At 40.4% G+C, this 25110-nt stretch overlaps 1 protein-coding gene across 21 annotated transcripts in view; it reads right to left on the reverse strand.

Annotated features, from left to right (window-relative positions):
- The window catches only part of EIF4G3 (eukaryotic translation initiation factor 4 gamma 3), a 343178-nt gene that overhangs the window by 21884 nt on the left and 296184 nt on the right, over positions 1 to 25110 (reverse strand). For 14 of the 21 annotated variants that reach the window (XM_066375301.1, XM_066375299.1, XM_066375315.1 and 11 more), the window contains 4 exons: positions 22031 to 22148; positions 19134 to 19354; positions 9383 to 9501; positions 5141 to 5313 (listed from right to left, as the gene is read on the reverse strand). In XM_066375301.1, coding sequence (XP_066231398.1) covers positions 5141 to 5313; positions 9383 to 9501; positions 19134 to 19354; positions 22031 to 22148 — 631 coding nt within the window. The remainder of the gene's footprint in view (positions 1 to 5140; positions 5314 to 9382; positions 9502 to 19133; positions 19355 to 22030; positions 22149 to 25110) is intronic. The other 7 variants (XM_066375310.1, XM_066375307.1, XM_066375323.1 and 4 more) reach the window with 1 other exon arrangement.

Below are 25110 nucleotides of genomic sequence, written 5' to 3' on the forward strand. Positions count from 1 at the left end.
GTGAAATGCTAATATATGAGGCCTCCTGAAGGACCCATATTTTGTATTTATTGCCAACTCCAATGTTTACTACCCTCTATTTCATTTGTTTATTACCTTTTCAAAGTGATTCTGATTCCATGGCTAACAGTGAGCTACATTAAATTACCTTTACTAGACAGTTATTTTCTTTTTCTAATTTATTAAAATTTATGTCTTGCACATTGTTGAAAGAGCTTAGCAAATACATGTATGTATCACTTAATTTTATACAATAAAAACCAAAACGGATAAGAAAGCCAAGATTTGAATACCATTTAGATCTTCTTCTCTATTTTTTCCATTGATTCCAACTTTCTTTTTAAAGTTATTATCTTTCTTTTTTATTTAAGATTTTATTTATTCATTGTAGAGAGAGGAGAGGGGGGAGAGAGAAAAAAAGAGAAAGGGGAGGAGGAGTGGGAAGCATCAACTCATATAGTAGTTGCTTCTCATATGTGCCTTGACCTGGCAAGTCTGGGGTTTTGAACTGGTGACCTCAGCATTCCAAGTCAGCATTTTATCCACTGCGCCACCACAGGTCAGACCCAACTTTCTTAAAGCCCACTTTTTTTACATTTCCAGGGGCATGGCTATGTCAATGCCATGTTGTCTTTTTCTAGATGACAACATAAGATGGTTTCAGGTTTTGTTTTCTAAAACAACAAAATTCTCACGATAAAAGTTCTTTTGAGCATTACATGAGTAACCAATATCATTAATAAACTTGGAGATTTTGAAGCTAAATCTATACTAAAAAATTGATAACTTGAATAGTACTTATGTCAACAAATAAAAGAATAGATTTTCAAGTTACACATATAAAACAGGAACAGAGGCATATATGCTATGTTCCTTTCAGTCCCATCTCCGACCTAAACTCTATAAACACGAGCTGCCTCTTCAAACAATGACTGAGGAAACTATCCCTGACTTCCCTCTGTGTGGGCAGGGCTGCCAGGCTTGGCTCTAGAACTGGAAGTAGCCATGGTAGTTGAGACAGCCTAGGCTGAAATTCTGGCTCAGGCTCTCTCTTCTTCATCTTGCAATGCCTCCTTACACCAAGATGGGAAAAAACTTGGGTCAGTCCCCTGAATCTTGGCCAGAAACTCTAGGACTTGCATTTTTATGGTTTCAGAGTGGGCTCTGACAGCACAGGAATACAAATTGTGTAGGACCACTGTTGGCTACTTGCTGGTACTTCAGGCATTTCTCCTCCACGAAACAGTTGGTGATGAGCTTCCTGGGCTCTCCAAAGATGCAGTGCTTCCTCCCAGAATAGAACCCCATCACACTCAGACCTTCCCAGACTTTCCCTTTCATGGCACAGTTGCCCTTCATGAAGATCACACTCTGGGTGAGTATCAGAATGATGGTCTTAGACACGCTCTTTCCACCATGCAGCATTGCATCATAGGTAAGGCCCATTTTGATGAGGATAGCACAGCAGTGGTTGGTGGGATCCACTCCCTTCACATTAGGGCCCAAGATTATCTCCAAACACACAGAGGCTCTCAGGAAGATCTCAAGGAAGTGGTCATTGTACTCTTTGTGGACCATCTTCAACATACCTGCCTCGGTTACTGGCTCTTTCATCTGATACTTGAGCAGCAGGAAATTTACCAACAAAGCTACAATTGCATTTAGAGCATCTCTGAACACATTCTTGGGGTTAGGATCTGCCTCTGAGGTGCTACCCTCCTCTTCCTGGCCACTGGAGCCCTCACCAGATTTGCCTGATGAGGGGACTGCAGTGGTAAGGGAGGTGGAGTGGAAACTCTGAGGACTCTCAGGAGTACTGGGGGATACCAGCATAGGACCTCCTTCAAATTGCCAGGCACTGGAGGATAGGAGACAGGTCTCCTCCAGAGCCTTGATTCCTGTGCAATCTGTAAGCCCTGGGTCTCACTGTGGGTCTGACCAAGTTGATCAGGTGGGCACAGAAGATTCTTTGACAGAAAGCCATGATGACTCTTGTGAGCAGCGGTAAAATCAGGAATGTAAACATGAAGGCAATGGAGAATCTCAGATCAAAGCCCCCTCGGCCCCTAGTCTGAAATAGGAAGTCAGGGGGCGGAACCTACTAGGCAGTTTTAAAAAAGAAGTCTTCTGAAGCCATGATATAAAATGACTATCAACACTGCTTGAAACCCATCTACTTACCTACCTACCTAATTTACATCATAAAGCATTTAGATTCAAGTCCTGAAAATTCTAAGAGGATGCCTGATGTTGCCTTCGTGGAGATGTATTTTATATATGGTAACTGTTGTGCTCAGAGCTGATATAGCAACTTGTAAGAAAAATTCCAAAGAATCTAAGTTATATTGATAAACAACTAATCCAAAGAACATGTTTGAAACTGTCTAACTTAATATTTAGTAGCACTGCATGCCTTAAAAAGATTTGTAGGAGAAATGGAGGATTAGTTGGCTGATCAGGACACAGTAATCTTGGAGGCCTTCTACTTCCTTGTTTCCCAAAATTCTTGCCGGCTTATGAAGTTACGCAAGCAGCTTCAATGACTGATCAAAAGTTGGCATCTAAGCAGTTAACAGCATCCAAGGAAGCTAACCTTAGATGCTCCCCCAAAATGCTATGTAAACACAGAAATCTTTGGATGTTGGGACTTCCAAAAGACTTAGGACATTTCCACAGCTCCAATGAACTGTCTCTGTGGACAGTATGAACTATTTATATAACTTGGGCTTCAGAAGCAATTGGGTAACTGATCTACCTTCAAGAAGCCTCTTTGCCTGACCAGGCGGTGGCGCAGTGGATAGAGTGTTGGACTGGGATGCGGAGGAACCAGGTTCGAGACCCCTCAAGGTCGCCAGCTTGAGCATGGGCTCATCTGGCATGAACAAAAAGCTCACCAGCTTGGACCCAAGGTCGCTGGCTCGAGCAAGGGGTTACTTGGTCTGCTGAAGGCCCATGGTCAAGGCACATATGAGAAAGCAATCAATGAACAATTAAGGTGTTGCAACAAAAAACTGATGATTGATGCTTTTCATCTCTCTCCGTTCTTGTCTGTCTGTCCCTGTCTATTCCTCTCTCTGACTCTCTCTCTCTGTCCCTGTAAAAAAAATAAAAAGAAAAAAGAAAAGAAGCCTCTTTGTGGATAATGACATGGAACTATATAGATTTGTTTCCATCTTAGAAAAAATTGCTAGGCCTGAAGGAACCCAGGTCTTTGAAGAGGTCCTGGTCTAAGGCTTGGTTATGTCTAATTTAGTATTAAAAGCGAGGCCTGGAACCACTGCATTATCTCTAGCTGCAGAAGGAAGTAGAAGCGAGAAAGATGAAGTAGTTACTGCAACACAGAAGTGCTTGTCTCATTTCCGATCTGAAGGCTGTGATTGTGGCAGTACTGATAGAAGCAGCAGCAGTGGAAGCCCCACTGCCAGTGAAAGTGTGGACATCATGACTGGATGACACACTTTCCTCAAGAGAACCAACAAAGGGAAACGCAGATGCTGGAGATGGCCTAGCCACCAAGCTAGTACCTCGCAAATTCAGCTGAAGCTGATGAAGCTGGACCACACTTTCTGATGGGTTTTCAGATATGAATCAATGTTTGAGTCCAGTTTGAGAAGAGACATAATGTAGTAAATAATGATCTAGCACTCTCAATATCAAAATTTTCTGGGGAATATATCATAATAGTTGGGTAAAAAACAAGTTATTTATAAACTAATATAATAATTAGTGCAAATGTAGTTTCCAGGGACTTGAAATTACAGTTTCAAGTTGGGTCGGGGCAGACCTGAATCTGATTGTGTGGGTGTGGATACCCTACTCACTCTTACTGTTTATACTGGCTGGTTGTTGAGGCGAACAACATATTTCTCTTTTAAAACTGGGAAACTGTCCTGGCCTTAAAGGCCAACAACCACAGCAACTTTTGCCAAAGATTTTTATTAAGTTAGCTGGGTCAGATGGCCTTAATCTAGTGAGTCACTGAATTCAACAAAATCTAGCTTATTGCTGAAAGACAACTTCTTAATGATCCTAGGGGCTAGTATACATTTTCCAGAACCTTGAGGACAATGCCATTTTTGCTCACAAAATCAAATGAGTAATTATTCCTAGATACATTCAACCTTGGCATTTAATGGTAACACTATTCTAAGAGGTTGACTGTATTTGAAAGCTCCACAGCGGCATTTTATCACATGCGTATTTAATGCCTAAGAATACAACATGAGCTTGGCAAATAAGGTTTACAATAAGAAAAATAACTTAAATAGTGTAGAACTCTTACTGCCACTCCACTAATGAGCATGTACCCCCTGTGAGTATGAGATGGGAGACATGGATCTGATGCTCAGCCCTCGGGGTCAGAGCTTCTGTTCCCTCAGAGAGTGAGCATCTATCAGTGACAGCTGTGATTGTGTGTTTACATTGCACAACATGACTCCTGAAACAAAATTTTTTACCATATGTAATTTTCACCTTAAACTTTTGATTTTAGAGTCTAAGCCTGGGGAAGATTCTGTGGCTGGACCATAAGGAACCCAATTTGTGCACCTGGGAGGATGGTGTATCACAAAGATATCTGAATGGGAACAAGTGAGAATACAACACTGGTGACAGCCAGACTTCATCAATCTAGCCATCAACAGGAATCATAATGAAATCAACCTGGAATAGACTAAAATCATTAACCACTCGGGAATTCTGTATCCTTCTATGGGGCTTATCTGGACAGAGAAGCATTAACCTGTCAAAATAACCATGGTTTAGAGACAAGTTTAAGGCTTTCAGGGTTAGGACAATTTTTCAAACTTCTTTTTCACAAAGAAAGTTTTTTCCTCAAAGAATATCTTAGGGTTTACATGTAGATAGGCTGGTGAGGCATCAGTTTCCCATGGTTAAGGGGGTCTCTGCTACCTTACTTACAGCATAATAAAAAACCAGAAGACAACCTTTATGCCCTAGCACAGTCTACAAATGCCATCATACCAACCAATATTATCAACATTCACATCAACAGATTATAATGGACTCAATTTAAATCTATGAAAAAAGCTAAAAAACTTAAAATAGATTATGTACTTTAAAAATTAACTACTACTCAAGAGCCTAGTAAATGACTAACACTCTTGAGGAGGATACTGACCCTTTGAAAAAGTCCTGCTTGCTGAGTTTCTCTGAATGGACCAGCTGATACAGTAACTGGCCCACGTGCTCCCTGGTGATCTGGCTCCTTTCCAGGGTGGACTCCACTCCCACTCTCACAAACACGTGTGGCGGGCCCTGGGCGTTCAGCTCCTCCACACACTGCACGGCTTCCTGTTCAAGCAGCAAACAGAAGCTTACCCCCAAATGTAGAGAGCATTACCAGAGTGTTAAAATAAGTTGAAGATATTTCACTTATGACAAACTCAGTAGAAAGTTCCAAAAACAAGACAGTTTTCATATATAATTTTTAAAATATGAACATAGCTGAGTAAAATGGAGGCTGAAATGGTCAATTTTAGTCATGTTTAAAAACAAAAGAAATGTATCTTATAAAGCGAATGTGTTTAGGTTAACAATTTTATTAAAGATCACTCAAAGGACCAGAGTCAAAAATGTATTTTTCTACACAATGTTTGCCTATTTTTTGATCATTGAAAAAACTGAAAATGGTATATATATTATGAAATAAAAATTCAAAGTCATGACTCAAAGACCTTACTTAAAATGGCAACTGAGGTAATTCGTTTGGGTATGTTAATACTATTTGCAAAATCTTCAATGAGAAAGATCTTTCATAGGAAAGTTAATACGGTTAGCTTAAGGATTAAAAACCTCTATACAGTTCTTGGGGTTTGGGGCTTGCTAACTGGCTCTTACCGAGGGGTGGTCTGCCTAGGTCCATGTCTTTGGTGTGGAGGGTAAAAGCCTGGCAGCCAGGGTCGCTGAATCACCAATATAGCAGCGTGCCACCCTGCCCTCACCTTCCTTAACTTTGACCACAAAATCCTGTGGTTTCACCTCTAACGAGCGTAGTTTTTCTAAGGGGAAGATGCCAAGGGGACAGCCTCCTGAAGCAGGAAGCAAGGCCCAGGCGGGCATGTCACTGCTGCCTTCCTGTCCCTCTGCTGCTTCACTGACTCCCTCCCCAACGTCACCTTCTCATCTGGAAAAACTCCAAACTATACAGAAATGAAAGAGTAGCACAATGTCTACCTATATATATCTTCACCTATTGTTAGTTTGCTTTCTAAGAAATTTAACCTTCACACAATGATGTCAATATGATTATTATCTGACATATATAGTACATAACCAAATTTCTATAACTGTTCCCAAATGTCCAATATAGCTTCTTGTTCTAGGATCCAATTAAGAACCCAACATCACATGTCATGTCTCTTTTAACTGAGATCAGTTCTTTCTCTTTTTTGTCCTTTTATGATATTGGCATTTTTGAAACATTTAGGCCAGATGCCAAGTAAAACTGTTTCTTACATAAACTTTGAACCAATCAATCCTTCTGTTTCCAGCTCCATTTGCACCTCATGCACCATTAATACTCTGATAAATAAATAACCATTCCACCTTTTCATTTCTCACTTTCAGAACGCCGCTGCGGTCTATTCCCTATGCTCCCTACCCGGGGCGCTTTGCCTCATCAGAAGAGCAGCAGCATCATTGTAGTGCCTTGTCAGGAGGCAGTGGAAAGGAGAGCAAGAATTCCATCTTCAGTATACCTTGCCCTCCCCCAGTTTCTCATGGTTTGGTGTTTCTGCATGGTGAAACTCTTCTTGTTTTTGAGCTCTCCGCTGAAATGACACCTCCTATGCTCTGTGACTGCCCAACCATGGGCTCTCACATCACCTGATTTTACTTCTCTGCACTGAAACATTAATTTTTGAAATTGCTACCTATCTTTAGGGTAGCTTTGTCTGTATTTCCCAATAAAAGGCCTATAAGAAGAGACTAGGTTGCTCACTACATATACTGCAGTATATCCAGGCAGTGTTCTCTAAAATGTGGCCGGCACATTTTAGGAACTCAGCAAAGATATATCACAGAGGCAGAGGCTGTGGAGTTGGACAAATATAGGTTTGAACTCTGGCTCTGTCACCACTGTGCAGGCTTAGGAGTGTAACTGAATCTCTCAGCCTTGACTTCCTATTATAGGGTTACTGTGAGAATTGAATAGAAAATGTAGATAAAATCATTAGACACAATGCAAGCACAAAGGTTCAATAAATATTAATTTGTATTTCTGTTAATAATGGCATCTGTTAAGATGTTAGAAAAAAATTCTTCCTTAGGATGAGCTCTGTGAGCCTTCAGTGTGACAGACTAAGACCCTAAAGGTAGTAAGTAGTTTCTGCTCTACAGCTAGCAGCCTGGCTTTGAATACTGAGTCTGCCATTAGCTGCAATATAAACTAGAACAAGTTACTTTACCTCTCTGCATCACAGTTTCCTTATCTATAAAAATGCCTATTATAATAATGTCAACAGAAAGTATTATGAGAATTCAATAAACTAATGCATATAAAACATGTAGAATAGCACCTCGCACAGAATAAGACCTCACTATGTCTGACACTACTGCCTGGTTCTCACTGCCACTGCAGCAGAGCAGTCTTATACATTACACAATAAAATTCCCGAGTCACAGCTGTCTGTCCCATCCATACTGCAGGCCTGAAATAGTTAGGGTTAGTTATGCTTCAAAGGGTCCTCCTGCTGCACTTAAGTGTTACTAAGTGTTTTTCTTCCTAAATCTCTAGTTCATCACGTGGTCATATCTTTCCTTTTTCAAAGTATTTGTTGTTTATTCACTCTGTACATCCTTTAAATCAGTGGTAGTCAACCTGGTCCCTACAGCCCACTAGTGGGCGTGCCAGCTTTCAAGGTGGGCGGTAGCGGAGCAACCAAAGTATAGATATAAATACAAAGATAGATTTAACTATAGTAAGTTGTTTTATAAAGATTTATTCTGCCAAACCTAGTGAAAATCCAACATAAAGTACTTGGTAAATAATTATTATTATATGCTTTAACTTGCTGTAACTCTGCTTTATAAATTTTATAAAGTAAAGTTACTTCCCTACTTTATAAATCATCATTACTGTGGAACTGGTGGGCGGTGAGAAAATTTTACTACTAACAGAGATACAAAAGTGGGTGGTAGGTATAAAAAGGTTGACTACCCCTGCTTTAAATGATTTCTAAAGCCAATCTCCTTGTCTCTGCTCTTCATCTTTCTTCTTTCTTCTAAGCCTCTCACATTTCTCTACTCCATGCAAGTAAAAAGCCATGCTACCAGTTTACAAGAATACTTCTCACTTTCTAAGAATCTAACAAATCATTCTATATGAAGTATGTTCTTTGGTTCTTTTCCATTAATGTTCATTTATTTTTGCTGTACTTCCAAGAGCTTCTGCAAAGTACTCTTCTCCAACTTGCTTACCATTAAAACTTCTTCCGACTTCTCTGAATTTTGGACAATTTCAGAGCCTGAGGTTTTTAGAGGGCTGAGCGATAGCTAACCAAACTGATTTTTTGGTTTGGAAAGCGGATAATAACTAGGTTGCCAAGAGAACAAGCTTGAAAGAACTTTTAATCATATATGCCAACGCAAAAGTACTTAATATACCTGACAAATATTTTTAGCAAGCATTTGCTTATTCCTAATCCCTAAATAAGGTTCTATTATATATAAGATCTCTCCTAATACCCTACATAGGTCTGCTAGCATTTATTATAACTACAATTTAAATATGTAACTGTGGAGTCACTTTTTTGCAGTGTTTCTGCTAGACTATAGGGCTCATGAAGTCAGGCAGTATACTTATCTTATTCACTATCATCTTAAAATGAAAGTAAAAGAGAAGGTCAGGGTTAAATAAGGGCAAATGCAAAGCTATGTCTTGAAATGCTTCACTTAGGCTTCTGACCTGGCACATTCCTTACTCCTCTGAGCCTGTTTTCACTGACGAAATAAAGAAAAAAGTAATGTCAAGTCATACTGTAAAGTTAATATAAGAATGATGACAAACTGACTATAAAGATGAGAGGTAATTATACATAGGAAGCCGAGAATGCCTCATAATGACAGTATGTTGTTTTTGTTCATGAGTATCAAAGTCAATCCGGTTACCCCAGATTAGGGATGGACTAGTACCTATTCTCTCTTCCTGTCACTTGATCTTGTGAACTATAGTATCAGTTTAAAACGGACTACTGGCAGAAATGGATCAGAGTTGTGCAAAATGAACTGTGTAGGACCTGGATCACACATTCTAAGTCTTATCAGTTCACAGTGACAACTAATTTGACCAGAAACAAGTTACTATGTCTGTCACAGGGCTTTCTGTTGTTGCTTTCTTTAAAAAAAATATTTTTTCTTTTACCTTAAAATCATTAATGTGTAGAAATTCATCAATGATAGATCTGGATTTCCTCTCCATTTCCTCTTCTGACAGTGAATGCTTGTCAGTGGCTGATGATGTTGGAATTTCTGGCTTCACTACTAGTAAGGTTTAAAAAGTGAGAAAGTAAAAACGATAAAAATTATCATTAAAATGGTGGGATCATGGTTGATGATGTTTATATGTTATTATATCATTTTTCAGTAAAGGCATTAACAATAGATGCAAATTTGAAAAAGCAAGACACCAAAAAGCAAAATATAGAAATGCTTATCTTAGAATAGACATACACTGTATAACTTCATGATCCATAATAATTAAAAGGATATAGGGATACAATAAACTTGTATAATTAAAGCTTTTTTTCTTCCTATGTTTTGATCCCAACCCATTGTTTCAATGGTGGAAAGCACAGAAGGCCTGCACAGTCATGCACAGAGCTCCGGCCACACTGGCCTTTGGCAAATGCTCGACCGTGACATGGTTCCACCTATTATTACTTTGCTCATGGTACTTCCTCCATCTGATTTGAGCTTTCTCTCTGTTCCACACTGTCCCTCCCTACAAACCTGTTTTAACTCCTGTTGTTCCTTCAGACTTTGGAAAGCCTTCCCTAATATCCCTCCGTGCCAATTCTAAATAGTTCCCCTTTGTTAAGTAGTCCCTAAGAACTGTTCCATTCTTCTCTAGCTTGTACTTATATACAATACTCTGTGGCATTATTTGATAAAGGTCTTCCTGACCCAGCAGACTAAAGGCTGAGAGCAGGAACGAGTGCCCAGAAGTCAGTAGTTGCTTCACTGTGCATGTGGTGAATGGACAGATGACTGAGACAATAAACATTCACAGGGCAGCTGTGCTACATTATTCACAACATAAACATGTCATTTTCATGCCCAATTTATTTTGTTACCAAAATACCTCACACAGATAAGAAAGCTCTATGGCCTTAAAGCTGACACAATTTAAATAGTAAAACAAATTTGAAAGATATAAAAATGTTATAAACAAGCACTATTACTTCAAGATTAAGAGTTAAAAGATGCTGTGGACTAAACTAAGAGGACTCTTTAACCAAGGAACACTGAAGAAGCCACACAGAGACTGGTAGGAAAAGCAGAAATGCGGTGAGGGCTGCCTAGCTCCCCAGAGCAAACAGCAGCCTGGAGAGACTCGTGTGGCGGGAAGTGAGTTTAGTGGAGAGGGGAGGGCTCTGGGCCCCAGGAACAAAGCCCGAGCCTGCAGCCCCAGAGCCTAGAAGAAGCATATGAACAGTATTAGCTGCAAAACAAGCCAGGATACTGTTTGTGAGAAAGAGATTTCTCAGATTCAGGATTCTTCTTAAAGACACAGTGCAAAAAACCTCTTTCACAACCACTCAACCGGGGCTCCGGGGGACGGGGAGAGAGGAGAGGACCAGAGTAGCAGGAAGAGGGTGTAATCTAGGAGGCACAGGCAGAAACACTTTGACGGACAGCCACCCTAACCACTGGGATGAGCTACTCCCCAAATCTGAAGTGAATATTTCCCCTGGAACCAGCAATACCAGCAAAGGGAAGCAGGACATCAGCTAAACAAGCTCTTCCATGGCACTCAGAGCAGAGTCACTTAGAAGGTGGGAGCCTTATGGAATACAGTATTCAGTACTAGGGTCTGAGGTGCAGTGCCCACAACCACACTGCTGAAGGCTAGCCGGAGAGCAGGCGGTGACGGGAACGTTGGTGGGGACAAAAGCCGGGTGGCCACGACTGAGGCCGGGTGTGAGCTCAGTTTCGCTCAGCGGGGTCAGAAGTGGCACACAAAAGCAATCCGGCTGGCTGAAAACCCGCTTGCAATCCCGCCCACAATTCTGCCTGCAGCTCCGCCCATGGGGGTGGGGTGAAAGCCTGGGAATAGGCAGAGGCCCATGGCTGAGCAAAGGTGCTCACCCCTGCCCCCAGTGCCAAGGCTGGCGGCCCGGGGCAGTACACAGCCCCACCCATGGTGGTGGGGCGAAGGCTGAGGCTTGTAGACCCAGGCACGTGAACACAGCCACTCCGGTGAAGGAGAGGTGGAAACTGCAGGGACAGCCACAGCCAGCTGGAGCCTGCAACGCCCATACCTGATAACCTGAGGCAGCAGCAGAGGGGGTGGTGGGCCTTCGGACAGACCACACATAGGGAACACAGAGGCCACACCCTCTTATACACACACAAAATGGGAAGGCAGAGAAATGCAACACAAATGAATCAAGAGAAATCCCCAGAAAAGTACTCGAATGAGTCAGATATAACCAAACTACCAGATGCAGAGTTTAAAATAATGATTGTTAGGATGCTCAAAAATCTTAGAACAATAGATGATCATAACAAACAACTAAATAAAGAGATAGCAAGTATAAAAATGGACATTGAAATAATAAAGAAAGAATTAGTCAGAAATGACAAATACAGTATCAGAAATGAAGACCACAATGGAAGGAATTAAAAGCAGGATGGATGAAGCTGAGGGTGAAATCAGTGAGTTACAAGACAAGATAAACAAAGGCATGGAGGCAGAGCAGCAAAAAGAAAAGAGACTCAAAAAGTCTGAGGAAACTCTAAGAGAGCTCTGTGACAACATGAAAAGAAATAATATCCGCATCATAGGGGTTCCAGAAGAAGAAGAGAAAGAACAAGGGATAGAGACTTTGTTTAATCAAATCATAGCTGAAAACTTACCTAAATTGATGCAAGAAAAAGTTACACAAGTTCAAAAATCACAGAGAATTCCATTAAAGAGAAACCCAAAGAAATCTACACCAAGCACATCATAATTAAAATACCAAACCTAAGTGATAAAGAGAACATATTAAAAGCTGCTAGAGAAAAAAAGGCTATCACCTATGAAGGAATCCCCATAAGGATGACATCCGCCTTCTCAACAGAAACACTTGAGGCCAGAAGGGAATGGCAGGAAATATTCAAAGTAATGCAGAACAAGAGCCTACAACCAAGACTACTTTATCCAGCAAGGCTATCATTTAAAATTGAAGGAGAAATAAAAAGCTTCCCAGACAAAAAAAAAACAACAAACTCAAGGAATTCATTACAACCAAACCAATGCTACGAGACATGTTAAGGGGCCTGTTGTAAACAGATCAAAGGCAGAAAAGAATATAGTAAAAGAGGAATACAGCTTTAAAGAATAAAATGGCAATAAACAACTACATATCAATAATAACCTTAAATGTAAATGGATTAAATGATTCAATAAAAGACATATGGCAGCTGCGTGGATAAGAAAACAGGACCTATATATATGCTGTCTACAAGAGACACACCTTAAAACAAAAGATTCACATAGACTGAAGGTAAAAAAATGGAAAAAAATATTTCATGCAAATGGAAATGAAAAAAAAGCTGGGGTAGCAATACTTAGACAAAATGGACTTTAAAACAAAGGCTATAGTAAGAGATAAAGAAGGTCACTAAGTAATAAAAAAGGGAGCAATCCAATAGGAAGATGTAACCATTATAAATATCTATGCACCTAACATAGGAGCACCTAAACATGTAAAGCAGACTTTGATTGATATAAAGGGCGAGATCAACAGCAATGCTATAATAGTAGGGGATTTCTATACCCCACTAACATTACTAGATAGATCCTTAAGAAAGAAAATTAAAGAAATAGCAGACTTAAAGGACATACTAGATCAACTCGATGTAACAGATATCTTCAGAATCTCTCACCCTGGTGGCGCAGTGGATAAAGGGTCAACCTGGAAACACTGAGGTTGCCAGTTCAAAACCCTGGCTTGCCTGGTCAAGGCACATATGGGAGTTGATACTTCCTGCTCCTCCCCCTTCTCTCTCTCTCTCTCTCTCTCTCTCCCCCCCCCCTCTCTCTCTAAAAAAAAAAAAGTAAGGTTATTGAAAAAATAAATAAAAATAAAGCAGCAGAATATACATTGTTTTCAAGTGCTCATGGTGCATTCTCTAGGATAGACTACACATTAGGGCACAAAAGCAATCTCAACAAATTTAAGAAGACTGAAATCATATCAAGCATTTCTCTGATCACAATAGCATGAAACTAGAAATCAACCACAACAGAAAAACTGAAAAATACTCAAACACTTGGAAACTAAATAGCATATTATTAAATAACAAATGGGTTAATAATGAGATCAAAGAAGAAATAAAAAAATCCTAGAAATGAATGATAATGAGCATACAACAACTCAAAATTAATGGGACACAGCAAAAGCAGTACTGAGAGGGAAGTTCATAGCATTACAGGCATACCTTAAGAAGTTAGAAAAAGCTCAAATAACCTAACCCTGCATCTAAAAAACTAGAAAAAGAACAGCAAGTAAAGCCCAAAGGTAGTAGAAGGAAGGAAATAATAAAGATCAGAGTGGAAATAAATAACATAGAAGCTAAAGAAACAATACAGAAGATCAATGAAACCAGGAGCAGAATCTTTGAAAAGGTAAACAAGATCAATGAACCTTTAACCAGACTCACCAAGAAAAAAAAGAGAGGACTCAAGTAAATAAAATTAGAAATGACAGTGGAGAAATAACAACTGACACAACAAAAATACAAAGGATTGTAAGAAAATACTATGAAGAACTGTATGCCAAAAAATTAGACAACCTAGATGAAATGGACAAATTCCTTGAAACATATAATATTTTAAAAATCAATCTGGAAGAATCAGATGCCTGGGCCTGATGGCTTCACAGTGAATTCTACCAAATATTCAAAGAAGAACTAACTCCTTTCCTTCTCAAGCTATTTCAAAAAATTCAAGATGAAGGAAGACTTCCAAGCTCCTTTTATGAGGCGAGTATAATTCTGATTCCAAAACCAGGCAAAGACAACACAAAGAAAGAAAATTATAGGCCAATATCCCTGATAAATTTAGATGCTAAAATACTCAACAAAATATTAGCAAAGCGGATCTACCAATATATGAAAAAAATCATATACCACGATCAAGTGGGATTTATTCTGGAGAGGCAAGGCTGGTACAATATTTGCAGATCAATCAATGTGATTCATCACATAAACAAAAGGAAGGAAAAAAAACACATGATAATTTCAATAGATGCAGAAAAAGCATTTGATAAAATCCAGCACCCATTCATGATCAAAACTCTCAGCAAAGTGGGAATACAGGGAACATACCGCAACATAATAAAAGCCATCTATGACAAACCCACAGCCAACATCATACTCAATGGGCAAAAATTAAAAGCAATCCTCTTAAGATCAGGAACAAAGCAGGGGTGCCCCCTTTCACCACTCTTATTCAACATAGTTCTGGAAGTCCTAGCCACAGCAATCAGACAAGAAGAAGAAATAAAAGGCATCCAAATTAGATAAGAAGTAAAACTATCATTATTTGCAGATGACATGATACTGTATATAGAAAACCCTAAAGTCTCAGTCAAACAACTACTGAACCTGATAAATGAATTCAGCAAGGTGACAGGATATAAAATTAATACTCAGAAATCAGAGACATTTTTATATACCAACAATGAACTGTCAAAAAGAGAAATTAAGGAAACAATTCCCTCCACTATTGCAACAACAAAAAATAAAGTAACTAGGAGTAAATTTAACCAAGGAGATTAAAGACTTGTACTCTGAAAATTATAGAACATTAATAAAAGAAATCAATGAAGATACAAACAAGTGGAAGCATATACCATGCTCATGGTTAGGAAGAATAAACATAATTAAAATGTCTATATTACCCAAAGCAATTTATAAATTCAAAGGAATACCAATTAAAATACCAATGACATACTTCAAAGATATAAAACACATATTCCAAAAATCTATATGGAACCAAAAAAGAACACAAATATCCTCAGCAATATTGAAAAGGAAGAATAAAGTGGGAGGTATCACACTTCCTAATATCAAGTTATACTACAAGGTCACTGTACTCAAAACAGCCTGGTACTGGCATAAGAACAGGCATATAGATCAATGGAACAGAACTGAGAACCCAGAAATAAACCCACACCTTTATGGACATTGATATTTGACAAAGGAGGTAAGAGCATACAATGGAGTAAAGACAGCCTCTTCAACAACTGGTGATGGGAAAATTGGACATCTACCTGCAAAAAAATAAAACTAGACCACCAACTTACACCATTCACAAAAATAAACTCAAAATGGATAAAAGACTTAAATGTAAGCCATGAAACCATAAGCATCTTAGAAGAAAACATAGGCAGTAAGCTCTCCAACATTTCTCGCAGCAATATATTTGCTGATTTATCTCCACGGGCAAGTGAAATAAAAGACAGGATAAAGAAATGGGACTATATCAAACTAAAAAACTTTTGCACAGCTAAATAAGAACAGAATAAAAAGACAAACTACACAATGGGAAAACATATTTGACAACACATCTGACAAGGGGTTAATAACCAAATTTATAAAGAACTTATAAAACTCAACACCGGGAAGACAAACAATCCAATCAAAAAATGGGCTAAGGAAATGAATAGACACTTCTCCAAAGAGGACTTACAGATGGCCGATAGGCATATGAAAATGCTCAACATCACTAATCATTAGAGAAATGCAAATTAAAACCACAATGAGATGTCACCTCACATCAGTCAGAATGGTGCTCATTAACAAAACAAAACAGAATAAGTGATGGCCAGGATGTGGAGAAAGGGGAACCCTCCTGTACTGCTGTTGGGAATGGAGACTGGTGCAGCCACTGTGGAAAACAGTATGGAGATTCCTCAAGAAATTAAAACTCGAACTGCCTTTTGACCCAGCTATACCACTTTTAGGAATATACCCCAAGAACACCATAGCACTGTTTGAAAAGAAGAAATACACCCCATGTTTATGGCAGCATTGTTCACAATAGCGAAGATCTGGAAATAGCCCAAGTGTCCGTCAGTGGACGAATGGATTCAAAAGCCTTAGTACGTATATACAATGAAATACTACTCAGCCATAAAAAATGATGACATCGGATCATTTACAACAACATGGATGGACCTTGATAACAGTATACTGAGCAAAATAAGGAAATCAGAAAAAGCTAAGAACTGTATGATTACATACAAAGGTGGGACATAAAAATGAGACTCAGAGACATGGACAAGACTGTGGGGGTTACGGGGTGGGGGGGAGGAGAGGAAAGAGGTTGGGGAAGGGGAGGGGCACAAAGAAAACCAGTTAGAATGTGATGGAAGACAATTGGACTTTGGGTGATGGGAATGCAGCATAATCAAATGTCAAAATAACCTAGAGATGTTTTCTCTGAACATATGTACTCTGATTTATCAATGTCACCCCATTAAAATTAATTAAAAAAAATTAAATTATCATGGAAAAAAAAGTTGTGGTACATATATACAATGGAATACTATGGGGCCATGGAAAAGAAGGAAATCTTACCTTTTCTGACAACATGGATGGACATGGAAACTATTATGGTAAGTGAAATAAGCCAGGCAGAAAAAGAAAAATACCTATGACCTCACTCATTTGAGGAATCCAATGAACAATGTGAACTGAGGAATGGAATTGAGACAGAGGAGAAATCAAAGGGACCAGAGGAAAAGAAGACAGAGGGAAAGGGGATGATAGGATGGGATAAACCTGAAGGGAAGGGGGAGGGCGCTATGGGGAGGGGAGCAAGGGAGATGTTGAGGGACATAAGGGGGGAGAGAGGATGCATTCAGGGCAACACTAGAATCTAAGTAAACACAATAAATTAAAATCAATTAAAAAATAAGTAAAGGGAACAAAAGAACAGAAAGCTAAAAAAAAGAGTCAAAAGATGCTAAAAATTAAATTTAAACTATTTTATAAAAGATTTTATGTATTGATTTTAGAGGGGGGGTAAAGAGATAGAGAGAGTCCTGGTTGGTTGGCTCAGCAGTAGAGCATCGACTTGGGGGTGTGAAAGTCCCGGGTTCAATTCTCGGTCAGGGCACACAGGATAAGCGACCACCTGCTTCTCCAACCCTCCCCTCCCAACTCTCTTTCCTCTCCTTGGGTAGCCATGGCTTCAGTGATTTGAGCAATTTGGCCCTGGATGCTGAGGATGGCTCCATGACCTCATCTCAGGTGATGAAATAGCTTGGTTGCTGAGCAATGGAGCAGAGGCCCCAGATGGATAGACCATGCCCGGGTGGGGGCTTGCCAGGTAGGTAGATCTTGGTCAGGGCACATGCGGGATTCTGTCTCTATGCCTTCTGCCTCTCACTTAAAAAGAGAGAGAGACAGAAAGAGAGAGAAAGAGGGGTAGAGGCAGGAGTAGTGGGAAGTAACAACTTGTACTTGCTCCTTGTGTGTGCATTGGCTGGGCAAGCCGTGGGTGCCAAACTGGCAAGGCCAGCACTCTAGGTCAATGCTCTGTCCACTGTGCCACCACAGGCCAGGCTCACATTTAATCTTTTTTTTTTGTATTTTTCTGAAGTGAGAAGCAGGGAGGCAGATAGACAGACTCCTGCATGCGCCCAACCAGGATCTACTCAGCAAGTCCACCAGGGGGTGGTGCTATGTTCATCTGGGGTGTTGCTCCCTTGCAATGGAGCCACTCTAGAGCCTGAGGCGGATGCCATGGAGCCATCCTCAGCACCCGGGCCAATTTTGCTCCAATGGAGCCTTGGCTGTGGGAGAGGAAGAGAGACAGAGAGAGGGAGAAAAGAGAAGGGAAAGGGTAGAGAGGCAGATGGGCGCCTTTCCTGTGTGCACTGGCCGGGAATCGAACCTGGGACTTCCACACGCTGGGCTGATGTTCCACCACTGAACCAACCAGCCAGGGGATCACATTTAATCTTAATAATAAACCAATGGTTATCCCCATGTAACCAATAAGGAAAAGTGAACACAGATAGGTTAAACAGAAGAGGCAATTTTTAACATTATCTGAGTTGTTCCTCTAAAATATACATGCTAAAAATGTATAAAAACCAGAGGTCACCAAGGAAGATGAAGGTAACAAAAAATAATCTGATGCTCTCCCTGGTTTGCCTTGCAATGGCTCAATGTCAGAATTCCCACAAATTTGAGAGGTTCTATAAAGCACAAGCACTCAATGTACATGGAGTGTTATTTAGGGAAAGTGTAAGAAATTCAGATTGCTTAACATACAGCAAAAGGACCTCATCTTCTTAATAAAGAAGGAAATTCACAAATTGTGAACAAAGGGATACCTAGGGAATGAGAATTCTGTTACAAAACTTCAAGGATGCCCTTTAACTTTTTTTTTTTTTTGGTATTTTTTTGAAGTTGGAAACGGGGAGGCAGGCAGGCTCCCGCATGTGCCCAACCGGAATCCACTGGGCATGCCCACCAGGGGGCAATGCTCTGCCCATGTGGGGCGTCGCTCTGTTACGACCAGAGCCATTCTAGCACCTGAGGCAGAGGCCATAGAGCCATCCTCAGCCCCTGGGCCAACTTTGCTCTGATGAAGCCTCGGCTGCGGGAGGGGAAGAGAGAGACAGAGAGGAAGGAGAGGGGGAGGGGTAGAGAAGCAGATGGGCACTTCTCCTGTGTGCCCTGGCCAGGAATTGAACCCGGGACTCTTGCATGCCAGGCTGACGCTCCACCACTGAGCCAATTGGCCAGGGCAGGATGCCCTTTATCTTTTAAAGTGCTTCTGTGTGTGTTATCATGAAATGTACTCAGGCACAAAGGTCTCTTTATAGTTATCCATCCAGATTGAAGGTCCAAGTCGTCATCTGTATTTGTTCATATCAGATCCTCACCTGAGTCCCTGGTCTTGCTCCGGTCTGCCTCAGTGACACCCCTGTCCACATCCACGCCCCCGGTAAGCTGCTTCACAGTCTCCAGCATCTCTCTCCGCTGCTCTTCTTGAGACTGATTGTCTAATAGGTCTTTACTGCTGCTGCCCCTCATGAAAGTGTTTGGACGAGCTGCTGCAGATGGAAGGGGCTTGTCATTCTTCTCCCTGCCCATGCTTCCACGACTTAAAAGACAAACAAAGAAACAAACAAACAAACCACTTTTCAAAAGAAAGTTTAATTAACACAAAGATTTTCTTTTTCTTTTTCTTTTTTTTGTATTTTTCTGAAGCTGGAAACGGGGAGGCAGTCAGACAGTCACCTGCATGCGCCCGACCGGGATCCACCCGGCACACCCACCAGGGGGCGATGCTCTGCCCATCCGGGGCGTCACTCTATTGCGACCAGAGCCACTCTAGTGCTTGAGGCAGAGGCCATGGAGCCATCCCTAGCGCCCGGGCCATCTTTGCTCCAATGGAGCCTTGGCTGCGGGAGGGGAAGAGAGAGACAGAGAGGAAGGAGAGGGGGAGGGGTGGAGAAGCAGATGGGCGCTTCTCCTGTGTGCCCTGACCGGGCATCGATCCCGGGACTTTTGCACGCCAGGCTGACGCTCTACCACTGAGCCAACCGGCCAGGGTTAAGAGTTTCTAAAGTATGCAGAATAATTTGAGAAAACTTCTGATATGTGAGCCACCGATTATATTTCAAAGTGTATTTATAAAAAAGTAAAGTTGATGCTTTAAAGAGAATATTAAGATAGCTTTAACTTTTCCCTTAAATGTGAAAAGGATACTACTTAATTTTAAACAACAATGGCAATTCCTTGTTTACATTTTTAAAAATCTTTTAAGAATAAAAAAGACAGTGATACATATATGAATTAAATCAGTGGTAGTCAACCTGGTCCCTACCACCCACTAGTGGGCATGCCAGCTTTCATGGTGGGTGGTAGCAGAGCAACCAAAGTATAAATAAAAAGATAGATTTAACTACAGTAAGTTGTGGGGTTTTTTTGTTTTTTTGTTTTTGTATTTTTCTGAAGCTGGAAACGGGGAGAGACAGTCAGACAGACTCCCGCATGTGCCCAACCGGGATCCACCCTGCACGCCCACCAGGGGCGACGCTCTGCCCACCAGGGGGCGATGCTCTGCCCCTCCGGGGCGTTGCTCTGCCACGACCAGAGCCACTCTAGTGCCTGGGGCAGAGGCCAAGGAGCCATCCCCAGCGCCCAGGCCATCTCTGCTCCAATGGAGCCTTGGCTGCGGGAGGGGAAGAGAGAGACAGAGAGGAAGGGGGGGGGGGTGGAGAAGCAAATGGATGCTTCTCCTATGTGCCCTGGCCGGGAATCGAACCCGGGTCCCCCGCACGCCAGGCCGACGCTCTACCGCTGAGCCAACCGGCCAGGGCCTACAGTAAGTTGTTTTATAAAGATTTATTCTGCCAAACTTAGCAAAAATCTGACATAAAGTACTTGGTAAGTAATTATTATTTTATGCTTTAACTTGCTGTAACTCTGCTTTATAAATTTTATAAAATAAAGTTACTTCCCTACTTTATAAATCAGCATTACTGTGGAACCGGTGGGCGGTTAGAAAATTTTACTACTAACAGAGATACAAAAGTGGGCAGTAGGTATAAAAAGGTTGACTACCCCTGAATTAAATAATTGAAAGGGAAATAGAATACCAAAAGAACACGGTATCACTCTTAGATTATATAATACTTTATTCAGAAACTTCAAATACATGGAAAATATCTGAGAACCAAGTAGCAGAAGTAATTTTTGAATAGCCAATGTCACACAGGTTATTCATTCTAAGTGAGAATCTTCCTATTTCCCTATTCAGCTTCTTTTAGACAATTCTAATCAGCTGACGAACAGTTCCTTGCCCATGGCAGATCAGAAGCAGCACATCACTAAAGGGAGAGAAAAGGGAAGAGAGAGGGGCACGGTAACAGTCTAACCACTGCAAGAAAAAAAAAAGCTTGCACATTAAAAAAATAGAGACATCAGGGGAAATTTATGGCGGAGCAAAGAGCCATGAAGACCTCAATAGGACAACTGGTGTTGCTCCATGACACTCCAAGTCATCATTAAAAAGTTGACTTGTGCTAAGCATATTTTGTTTCAGATGTCAAAGGAATAGTAACGACATAGTTTAGAAAATCTACCTAACCAAACATTATAAGAGTAAAAAGCAAAAGTTTGAGAGTATAAAGAAACTTCAGCTCTAAAGGTATTTTATGGAACCAATTTTGTTGTTTATTACTACGTTACTACACTACAAGTCCTCATCCATTCTCCAGAGACTAGCCAACAGAGCACCTGACAGCATGAATCCTACAAAAAAGCAAAGTAGGAAAACAGTAGAATACATAGTAGCAAAAATAAAAGAAAATCTCAAATATAACTTAATAGTGTGACAGAGACGTATGTGGGGGGCCTTTATACCTTTTTATCCCCATGCTTAAGATTGCTAAATTAATCTAGAATATCCTGAGGCATTAGCCTGTAGAGCCCTACACAGCCTCCAGAACTTTTGTGTTAGTCTGGCTTTCTTAAGGAGCAAACTATCAGATATTTGCCAGGTTAATTTACTCCACCTTTTCTATCCTACCCTAAATCTACCACCCAATTTTGTTCTTATCTTAGAAATTATAGAATGTGAAGATTAAAGGATGAAAAGAAAAAGGAAATCAACCTTAGAGGTTATAGAAATCCATCAACAAGGATTATCATAATTTGTGTGGACATCTGTGTGTGTGTGTGTGTGTGTGTGTGCGCGCGCAAATGAATGAAAAGGAGAGAAAGAGATACAAACAGGTGAGTCTTGAATTAACAGGGACAGCAGACTTCTTACCTGGTTAAGGTCCGCCGGGAATCGAACTCTAAAGGTGTGGATGATGTAGACCCTGAGGCTGCTGGAGGTTGCAAAGCAGAGAATCTGTTTAAACTGGAAGCACTTGACCTTAAGGCATCTATTGGTGTAAAGGATTGAGAAAAAAAAAACAAATTGCATGACTAAAATGCAGCTTCCCACACTGGGGAACACATTTTTTTTTTCCATTTTCTGTTGTATGAGGTTTTAGAACTGTTTCTGCATTGCTGATTCCAAATCTGAAATCTGTTTTTTGGTGCATGCTCTAGTTTTTATGCAATTTTAATTTCTTTTTGTTACAGTTAATGGCATGCATTGATTTTTAAATTGGAGTTAAAGGTCAACGACTCCTGGATTGACCATAATCACCACAAGGCAATTAATGTTTTATAAACATCACTTTTACATAATTGTAGTTGTTTTTAAATGTAAAAAATTATTATCTAATAAAAATACCCTCTTATTTTGTTTTAAGATTGAATCATGGCTTCTTCGAGTAGGCATAAATTTTTTTTTAAGTGATTTTTTTTTTTTAACAGAGACAGAGAGAGAGTCAGAGAGAGGGATAGACAGGGACAGACAGACAGGAACTGAGAGAGATGAGAAGCATGAATCATCAGTTTTTTGTTGCGACACCTTAGTTGTTCATTAATTACTTTCTCATATGTGCCTTGACCGTGGGCCTTCAGCAGTCCGAGTAACCCCTTCCTCAAGCCAGTGACCTTGGGTCCCAGCTGGTGAGCTTTTGCTCAAACCAGATGAGCCCGCGCTCAAGCTGGTTACCTTGGGGTCTCGAACCTGGTTCCTCTGCATCCCAGTCCGATGCTCTATCCACTACACCACCGCCTGGTCAGGCGAGTAGGCGTAAATTTAAGAATAGTCCTGACACCTGTTATATATGTGGCTGTTAACACAGTTCAACGTCAAAGGCGCAATATTTCATCATTTGTGACACGTGCATATATTGCCTATTTTCAAGTTCCCCTTGGTGATCAAGACAAGAATTGGGCTCCTCATGTTGTGTGTCATAATTGTGAGGAAATGCTTCGTGACTGCACAAAGGAAAATGCAAAGAAATGCCTTTTGGTATTCCAATGGTTTGGCGTGAACCTAAGGATCACAGCAGTGACTGTTATTTCTGTCTGATCCATACAAAGGGTATCGGCAAGAAAAAACGGCGTATGATCGCATATCCTAATATTCCTTCAGCAATATGACCTATCCCACACTCTGAGACACTTCTGGTTCCAGTTTTCAATGGTTTATGGTTTTATTTCTTCTAAGGATGAAGAAATGAACATGGTGATCAAGTGTATTTGATAAGATGTACGAGGAAATGGTTGTAGAATCTGAAGGGTCTTCTGATACCAAGCAGTCATTAACCCTGCAGCAGTTTAGCCAACCGAACTGAATGACTTAGTAAGAGATTTGGGCCTATCAAAGAAAGCAGCTGAGTTACTGGCCTCCAGGCTTCAAGAAAAGAATATACTTCACTGGTCAGCTAAGGTATCCCATTTCAGGAAGCGTAAAGAAATTTTTGTGGACTTTTTTCCTGAAGACAAACATTTTGTTTATTATCATGATATCAGTAGTCTTCTCAGCCAGCTAGGTGTTACCACTTACAATCCAACAGAATGGTGGCTATTTCTTGACAGCTTTAAACGGAGTCTGAAATGTGTTCTCCTATACAACAGTAATGTTTATGCAGCGGTTCCAATTGGTTATTCAACTCATCTGCGAGAAGATCATAATGACATAAAAATTGTCCTCAACTTTCTGAAGTATGAGGACATAACTGGATCATTTGTGTGGATCTTAAAATGGTAAATTTTCTGGTAGGACAACAGAGAGGTTTCACGAAGTATCCTTGGTTTCTGTGTTTGTGGGACAGCCAAGCTCGGGAGAAACACTGGACACAGAAGGAGTGGCCGAAACGTGAAGCTCTGGAAGTAGGGATGCAAAATATTGTGAATGAACCTGTAGTTAATTGAGACAGGATCATTTTACCCCCACTTCACATCAAACTTGGCTTAATGAAGCAGTTTGTTCAGGCTTTGAATAGAGAAAGTGAATGCTTTCAACATATTATTTCTGCTTTTCCTGCCTTGTCTTTCGTGAAGATAAAAGCAGGTGTATTCGATGGACCTCAAATTTGAACCCTCATACGTAACGAAGAATTTGCCATGAAGATGAATAAGGAGGAGAAAGCAGCATGAGTCTTTTGTGGCAGTTACAAAGAACTTCCTTGGCAACAAAAAAGCAGAAAACTATGAATTTCTGGTTCAAAGGATGCTGTTGGCTTTCTGCGACATTGGATGTAACATGAGCGTTAACATTCACTTCTTGAACAATCACCTTGATAAGTTTCCCGAAAATCTTGGAGCTGTTAGTGATGAGCAGACTATTGCTGGAGCATCAGAGATTGTCCCCAACAAGTACAAAAACACAAGAGCTACAAATGCAAAATATTATGATTAAAATAAGTGTTTTAATATGTTCTATTTTGAAATTGTAGACAAATTCTGATGCAATCATATCTTTTAGTGTATTAGTGTATTTACTGCATTATATAAATTATTATATTTTCACAAAGAGGATGCCCAAGAAGACATTCTACTTCATTGTTAAACTAAATGTTGAAAATTTTACAGTAAGATGAAAACCTAAAATCTTGAATTGCAAAAAAATTGTAGCTTACAGAGAAAAACTAATGTCAGTTTTGAGATCAGCACACTCGAATTAGGTAAGAACAAGTGTTTTTTGTGGATGCAACGAAAATTTTGTTCCCCAGTGAATTCATCAGCCTTGTCAAATAGGGTGGGGCCTAAGACAAGGCCTTTCTTTTTTTTTTTTTTCTTTTTAAAATTTTTATTTATTTATTTATTTTAAAGACTTTATTCAATTTTCAGAGAGGAGAGAGAGAGAAAGAAGGAGAGTGAGAGAGAGAATGGGGAGGAGCAGGAAGCACCAACCCCCACATGTGCCTTGACCAGGCAAGCCCGGGGCTTCGAACCGGCAACCTCAGTGTTCCAAATCTATGCCTTATCCCACTGCGCCACCAC

This window comes from Saccopteryx leptura, chromosome 3 (genome assembly GCF_036850995.1).
Source record: "Saccopteryx leptura isolate mSacLep1 chromosome 3, mSacLep1_pri_phased_curated, whole genome shotgun sequence".
Lineage (NCBI taxonomy): Eukaryota > Metazoa > Chordata > Mammalia > Chiroptera > Emballonuridae > Saccopteryx > Saccopteryx leptura.